This window comes from Nestor notabilis, unplaced genomic scaffold, assembly GCF_000696875.1.
Source record: "Nestor notabilis isolate BGI_N333 unplaced genomic scaffold, ASM69687v1 scaffold28712, whole genome shotgun sequence".
Classification (NCBI taxonomy): domain Eukaryota; kingdom Metazoa; phylum Chordata; class Aves; order Psittaciformes; family Psittacidae; genus Nestor; species Nestor notabilis.
The window spans coordinates 1-7764 of NW_009919182.1; the positions used below are offsets into that span (position 1 = coordinate 1).

General features: G+C 42.5%; 1 protein-coding gene across 1 annotated transcript; it reads left to right on the plus strand.

The window, feature by feature from the left end:
* The first annotated feature begins 2265 nt into the window (after window positions 1–2265).
* TMEM246 (transmembrane protein 246) lies at window positions 2266–3453 on the plus strand. The gene has a single exon (XM_010010125.1). The coding sequence runs from the start codon at window positions 2266–2268 to the stop codon at window positions 3451–3453; it is 1188 nt and encodes a 395-aa protein (XP_010008427.1).
* The last annotated feature ends 4311 nt before the right edge of the window (window positions 3454–7764 follow it).

Sequence of the window (7764 nt, forward strand, 5' to 3'; positions counted from 1 at the left end):
CGCTTCTCCCATGTCAGTAGAAGAGGGTATGAGGGAGGAGGCCTCTTGCTTGGGTGGGAATTATTAATGCTTCATGTATATCCCAAAAGCTACAGAGCTCACTGCAGGCTCAGATCTTCAGCCGGTGAAGCAGATGAAAAGTAAGTTTCTTTCCTCCCTGAGAACTAAACTGCCTTCTAGGTTTTCTTCATCTCCTATTCCTAAAAAAACCAAGTTTGCAGGCTGGCTCAGTGACAGTGCCAGCAATGCTTCTCGCATCAAGAAAAGGCTTAGAAGTGTAAGGGGATTTTTATGCCAGTGTGATTTGTAGATTATGATTCTGCATTTTGTGTGTTGCCTTAAGGTTTGTGACTTGTTAGCAGAAAATGAGAAAAAGGAAAGCCCTGGATTTTGGATGAATAAATGTATCTGATGGATTTCAGGTCTTTATGTCCTGAATCAGACAGCTGAAATGCTGCGACCACCTTTAAGGCTGTTGCAAAGTCCACTGATGCAATGCAATGCAGTACCTGTGAAACAGGGTTGTGTAATAAGAAAATTAAAAAATTTTAAAAAAGCTATATGGAGAGACACTGCACATTCTCATGCACTGGCGTGTAAATTTGTTATGTCTGTTTAATCACCCTAAGTCTTTGAAGTCTTGTGTTTTCATGAATCATAAGATGGCAGAACGCTGATCCCACAGTCTATCCAAGGATGGTTTGAGATCTCACAGCATGAAGTGCCTGGTCTCTAGGAAATATTTGGAACAACTCTTCTGTATTTTCCATTAATCTTAGTAAAAGGCCTTTCATATCAGATTGTCAGATTCCCATATGGCGATAGGAAGCATTTCTCTTAATGGTAAATACAGCAAATCTGTGACTACAGTAGTGAGGGCAGTTTCGAAGTAGTCCCAGAACTAGACACTTCTTAGTGTCATCTGAGTCATTTCTTCTATATGGTCTGTTCTTCTGAGGCAGAGAAGCAAACTCACGGCCCTGATTTCTTTCCATCCACACATCATTGCTTAGGCTGCTTCATATGACAGTGCAGAGAAGGAAAAAGGGCCTGGGAGCACCATTTGATGATCAGAACTTGGTGAAGGCAGAGGTTAAAAATGGGAGCAACTCTGCACTGAGGGGTACACAGTCAGCTGAGGGGCATGAGTTACTCAGTTCATAAGGAGGGGGAATGGAAAGTAAAAGAGAGAGTCAAACAACAGATTAAAAAGGGAAATCACTGGTGCAAGAGAATTCATCTAACAGCCTTATTGCCCTGATTTCATTTAAGCTTCTGACAGGCAGGCTGCTAGGTGTTCGTGACAGCCCAGAGAAGAACAGAAAAGCAAATATGGCAAAATTAATTTTTGTGAAGGTGGGTGTTTGCTTATAGTGTCTGTGTATACACCCACTCCACATATTTATATAAATGTTTTGGGTTTAAATTGAAGACATATAATTTTAAAATAAAAACTTTTAAATACCAAATATGAGTCAATGGCTCAATTGCAACTTGCTAATCTTACTGTGACTATGTATTTCACAGTGTCTAGAGAGGAGGAGACATCTGAGAGACACACACACATTACACTTAGCATACACATGTCCTTAGTGAAGTAAATTGGTATCTTTGTTATCTTGCTTCACACTGTGAGGGGTAAAGTGAAAAAGCATGCATTTGGAACTGTGTGGGCAACAGAAAGGAAACACATGTCATTCCACAGAGATAAAAGTTTGTCTTTCAGATACATGCTAGGCTGAAGATACAAGAGATCTGGCTTTGATTCATGGCTATGACCCAAGTCGTAACTATGTCACAGTGACCAGATAGTTGTATCTATATTCTCTACTTTAAAACAAAGAGATTTCCACACATTCTGCATACACATTGCCTGATCATTACACATTTGAAGCATCATAAACACAACGAAGTCTGGTCTAGCTAGGTCAGATCAGAGCTCCTACATGCTGAAAAGGTGTTAGGGACACTTTGCTAAGATTGCCTCATCTTTCTTCAACCTCTCATGACAATTCTGTGATGCCCCTACCACAAGGAGCCTTTTATTTTGGCTGGCTCAGTGGCTAGCCCTCAGCTTTCCATTTTGTCAAATCATGTTTTCCCACTTAGACAGTTCCTATTTAATTAACCAACTTTTTTCTCCCTTTCTAGGCTTGGACAGCTTGTACAGGTTTGGCAGCCACTGCCCCAGTGATCCAGGGAAGATGCATGAGATGTGAATGAATGAGGGCATGAGTAGAACAGGAGTGCCCTCCTACAGCAGCCATGTTACACCAAGCCTGGCAGCTGTATGGGAGGTGGTGCCGTTGGTCCAGTCCTTTTATCCATCTCCTCATGCTGACTGTGGTGACATTTGGTGTGCTCGCACCTTTGATTTGCCACCGGCTCCTCCACTCTTACTTCTATTTGCGGCGGTGGCACCTGAACCCCATGAGTCAGGAGTTCTTGGAGCAGAACTGGCAGGAGGGCCAGGCTGCGCTCCATTACTTTGAGAAGCTTCAGATACCAAATGCCTCCGAGGCCTCTGGCAGTGATGCCTTTCAGCCCTTGCTGCTTGTCACCATTATCACTGTGCAGAGGCGGAATGACTTCCACTATGTCTTGCAAGTGGCCGCCCGCTTCCACCGTCTCCTCCAGAAATGTGGTGCACGTTGTCAAAACCACCGCATCCTCCTTTGTAATGTGGAGTCAGACCCCAGTAGCCATCAGGATGTCAGGCTGCTGAGCAGCTTCTTTCCTATGGTCAGTCTTGACAGAACTGGTGAGAACCCTGACCCCAGAATGAACCAGTTTGAGAAGGAGAAGCAGGACTATGTCTTCTGCCTTGAGCAGTCACTGTTGGCATACAACCCAGAATACATCCTCGTAGTAGAAGATGATGCTGTGCCAGAGGAGGAGATATTTGCTGTCTTGCAGCACCTCTTGTTGGTCCGGTTCTCCAAACCATACCTTAGAGATGCACTCTATTTCAAGCTTTACCATCCTGAGAGGCTTCAGCGCTACTTTAACCCTGAACCCATGAGAATCCTCGAGTGGCTAGGTCTGGGCATGTTTCTGGGGCCCGTGCTGAACTGGGTGTACTCCTGCGCAACTGGGCGCCCGAGCCTCAGTTGGCCTGTTGTCTTGTTCTTCGCTTTGTATAGCATGGCTTTGTCAGAGCTGGTGGGACGGCATTACATGCTGGAGCTGCGCCGGCTGGCCCCCACGCTCTATAATATCGTGCCAGTCACCGAATGCTGCACGCCTGCCATGCTCTTCTCTGCCGTGTCTGCCCGCCGTGCCTTAGGCTACCTGAAGGAGCTACACTGCCGCCAGGGTTTTGCTAAGGATATTGCCCTCTACTCGCTGCTGCATACTAAAGGGGAGAACGCCTACGTGGTGGAGCCTAACCTGGTCCAACACGTGGGAATGTATTCCAGCCTTCGCCTAAATGATAACCCGAAACTGCTGTGACCTGTTCATGCCTTTCCAGGCACACAGCCCAGAGAGCTTGCCACTGAGCAGAGAGACAGCATGCAAACTCAGATGTTGTGCTGCTAGCATTGGGCATCCTGTGCCTCCAGCTGAACAAAGAATAAGTCTATTTAAAAGTAAAAAGTTTCTTAAAAAATAAACTTACATAAGTATAGACCCTATTTAATATGTACTTGGACCTAAACACTATGCACCATGCGGGAAGGGAGTGGAGGATTCCAGCTGGGGGTGTGGATTGTCAACCTGTTTAATCATTATTAGGGAAAAGCTCTCACAGCAATATAAAGAGCTATACTGCCTGCTTTCCTTTACACTGGTTACAGAAGTCCTCACCGTAGGGTAACAGAAATGTTGGACAAACTGAATGTTTCAAATTTAAACTAGTGAGGAGGAAAAACCCCTATTTTCACATCCTTACTAAGGTCTGATCTCTGCTTTCTGTCTGTTTCTGTTTCAAAACTGTGGTTTTGAGCAGACTCTTCAAAAGCAGCAGTGGTTTATGTGAACCTTCTTAAAAATTTCACCTATATTCGTCAAATTTTATAGAGCCTTTGTTTGTTACTGTATCCCCCTACAGATCCTATCTGCACCTCCACCCTTCCCACTCTTTTACTGGAACAGAGGTTACTAAAAACAAAACTGCTGCTCCTGCGTTAAAGGTCACCTCTGAAGGCAGGAATAAGAGAACAGAATACAGCCATTGATGTTACACAGCCAGATCACAAATGCACATTTTCATTGATACATTACAGACATTATAAACAATATAGGATGACTGCTGTGTTGGTTAGTATCATCACTAGTTGTAGTGTATCCAGATCGTTCAAAGAAGTCTTATTACTTGCTGACTGTACTTAAACGTGCAACATGAATTTACCTTGACTTCCGAACAGCAGAGAGCTAAAGGGAAGAATACATCAGGTGTGGCTATTGTGCAGGATTCTTGTTTCATTTTGGATCTCGAATTCGCAGCTCAGCCCAGTTGGTTCATTCACTGCTCTTGGCAGCAACCCTTTGGTTGCTGCCAGGCAAGCTCTTTATTATACCCAAAGGAAATAGAGCTAGCTGTTCATAAAAACAAGCAGCAACAGCACAACACAGCAAGGCGCTACTCTGATACTGACCCATTAACTTAATGTGCTCTGGTTGTTAAGCATTTGGGATGAGTACTTTGTACCACAGCATTGGGCACAGTTAAATATAAAGCCATGCAGTTGACAAGAGATCTCAAAAAGGATTAAAACTGGCACCAAAATGTTTATGTCTAATGAAAAGCCAACCTTGACTTTAGCAGGCTTTGAATCAAATTCACTTATGTGTGGAGTTTGATTGAACTATTTTTGAAACTATTTTACTAGCTTTGGAATGAACCAAGTATAATAGTCTTGTCGAGTTTTGGTCAGTCGGGGTTGTTTCACCTTTTTTTTTGGTGGAGGAAAAGCTCTACTTTGAATTTTCTTTCCCTGTCTCTCTCGGGTGATTTATGCCTTAAGCTCTCAACAAATTTGGTTATAGATATGAAGGACTCATAAAGACTCATGAGAGATGAAACCAAAGAAATTTGCAAACCTCAAGCTGTTAGCATGAGATGGGTATCACAACACAAACGCGTAATGTCAGTTAGCTAAGAAATGGCTTCACAACACAGAGCAGTCCTCAGCTCTTTTAGTAATTAGCTGAGACTCTTCTATAACACCTTTGGAAATCAAATGTGAGTAAAAACTGCTTGTGGATTCCATGTCATTCCAAAGGCAAAGTACCTCTCCCATCAGAGGACACAGGAAAAATTGCACAGGTGGAACCACCATTTATTCTCAGCTGCTGAAAACCTCAAAGATACCAGAGTGCTCACAGTGTCACGTGAGCAAACCTATTCTCAGGCTTTCCTGTACTATGGGAAGATGGGAGGATTTGAGTATATTTATTTCATTAAGCGCCTGCACGTGTTTATGCACCTTCAGCTGTGGATGTTCCAGTGATGTGTGCTTTTTTTTCCCTCTTTTTCTGTCTTTGTACTATACAAATCCAGGAAGTGCCCTGTTCTTTTCACGGGATTCCATTCATACTGCTTGCAAACAAAATCTTACAACAAGGTTCAATAAATGGGACTTGGAAAGGAAAAAGGAGGAAGGAAAAGAAAGAAAGAAACTTCAGAAAAGAAACCAACTAACTATATGCAGTTAATAAATGTTTTGATGTGGGAAATGATTTAACTGTTTGTCTCAAAGTTATTTTGCTTGTTTGCCCTGTAGTACTTTGTCATCCCAGAAGTACAGAGGAGGTCAATAATTTCCCTGAGCTTCATAGTGCAAAGTTAAGAACATGAATTTGAGGCATCTCTTCTAAACTAGGAGACAATTTTCAGGGCATAAGAGACAAGAGAAGTTGACTGGGGGACCAAGCAATATGCAGAGGGCCTGCAACTTGAACCTGCTAGTGAGAGAGTTTCAGATAAACCCGTTGAGAATTAACTCCTTTGTGCAAGGAGCAGGTTAAAAAATTCTTCAGATCCTTCTGGAATAACTTCGAGTGCCCAGTTCACCTTTACAACAGAGGTGCTGCTTTTACTGAGCCTGCTGGGGACTATTTACGAGTAACTCAGGAAATACCCAGTTACTTGCTCAGTGCCAACCATGCCCAAGTGGCGTGTCAGGCAAGCGTTCCTTCCACTGCTGTCTCTCAGCTTTCACAAGCAGATTGATTTTTCTTTATTTTCCTGTGCCATGTTTTATTAGAAATGACAAGTCAGAGAACTGTACTTTGCCCTTGGAACAAAAAATGGGAGGTTACTGTGAGTTCCTAATTCCTGGTGGATTTTATTCCACAGTTTGGGCAGTTTCAAACACACATGCCTTTTCTCTCTCTTTTTTTACCATGGGAACAGAGCTGAGTTGGCATCATTTCATGTTACGTAAGTTCAAGGCCCAGCATTAACTCCTTGAAACACGGCCTCAAGAGTTTGGTTTTACTCACATTAAAACAAACGTAGTGATTATTTTTGAAACAAACAGTATAGATTTTGTTCGTGTTTGTTCACTCCAAATAATTCAGAGACTATTTTTCAATGCAGCAACTACTGTTTGCAAAAGAGGATTCTTTCCTGATGGGCCAGACAGCCGGACTCAAGGCGTTATTTTCCAAGACAACTTAGGGGAAGTTATTCAATTAAACTACCTTTGTTTCCAAGTCAGGTCCAACATAAGCATGATTCTGGCAAAAGATGAAGCATAAATTGATAGATATCTATTAGACTGGAGGCCTAAGTGAATTTTGTAACTACAGGAGGGTCAATGTCTTAGTGAGAAAGCATTGAAGTTGAAGAGAGGACAGAGCCTTCCTCTCAGTTGCGAGGAGCTGTGACTCGCCACGCTGAGTATTTCAACAGCGGTTTGGCTGGATGCAATGTGAACAACTTTTTTTCTAAAGATATTTACAAGCAAACTCTACCAAATAAACAACCTTTCTATTAAAACTTTGTTGTCTCTTTCTTCTGCATGCCACTGTTTGTTTTCATGACAGCAGATCCGTACCTTTCCTTACTATATTTGACTAAGAAAGATACTTCTGTGTTCATGCATCTCTGTGTATCTGCATGATGTAATAGTTTGGATTCTACAATAATAAAGGTTGAAAAGGACCTCGGAAAGTCCCTCGTCCAATTCCCCCCTCTAAGCAGGTCTTACTAGAGCAGGTTTCTCAGGGCCTTCTCCACTCAGTTTTGCAGTATTTTGATAGGTACCCAAGATATAATCAAGCTCTTAAGTGCTGGAATTTAACCTTAGTATACTTTTGTATAGAAAGGCTATGCATTTCACAAAATAAAAAAGGTAATTTTCCATGGGAAACAGTTGTAGCTACAAAGGCACTGGCAGTTTCTCTCCCGAAGTTAAGAGTTTCTTTTTATGTATTTCCACACCAGCTGTATAGGTGACGTATCCAAATACAGCAGATGGCAGGGCCCAACGTGGTTCTGAATAATCTTTACTAAAACATACATCTGCCAAAAATGCATACAGAATTAGGTACTTCATGGTCTGTGCTTCTTCACTGCAAGTGTCTCTGTTGCTAGAGTAACTTCATTTCCACAAACTGTCTGCCCTGACAGCTCATGTTTTGGGAGAATCTGCCCCATCAGCCAGTTTATTCACGGTCCTGCAGGCTAAGAGTCAGGACTATCAGTGTTCATTTCCAAGACTTTGTTCTGCATGGCAAGCTATGAATGCCAGCTGTGTAACCACTGGTGATTTTTTAAAATGTTGACAAATAAAAATGAGTGTTGTATTTTCCTGC

Coding starts and splice junctions, on each gene's coding strand:
- TMEM246 (XM_010010125.1), top strand. CDS start 2,266: ATGTTACACCAAGCCTGGCAGCTGTATGGGAGGTGGTGCCGTTGGTCC.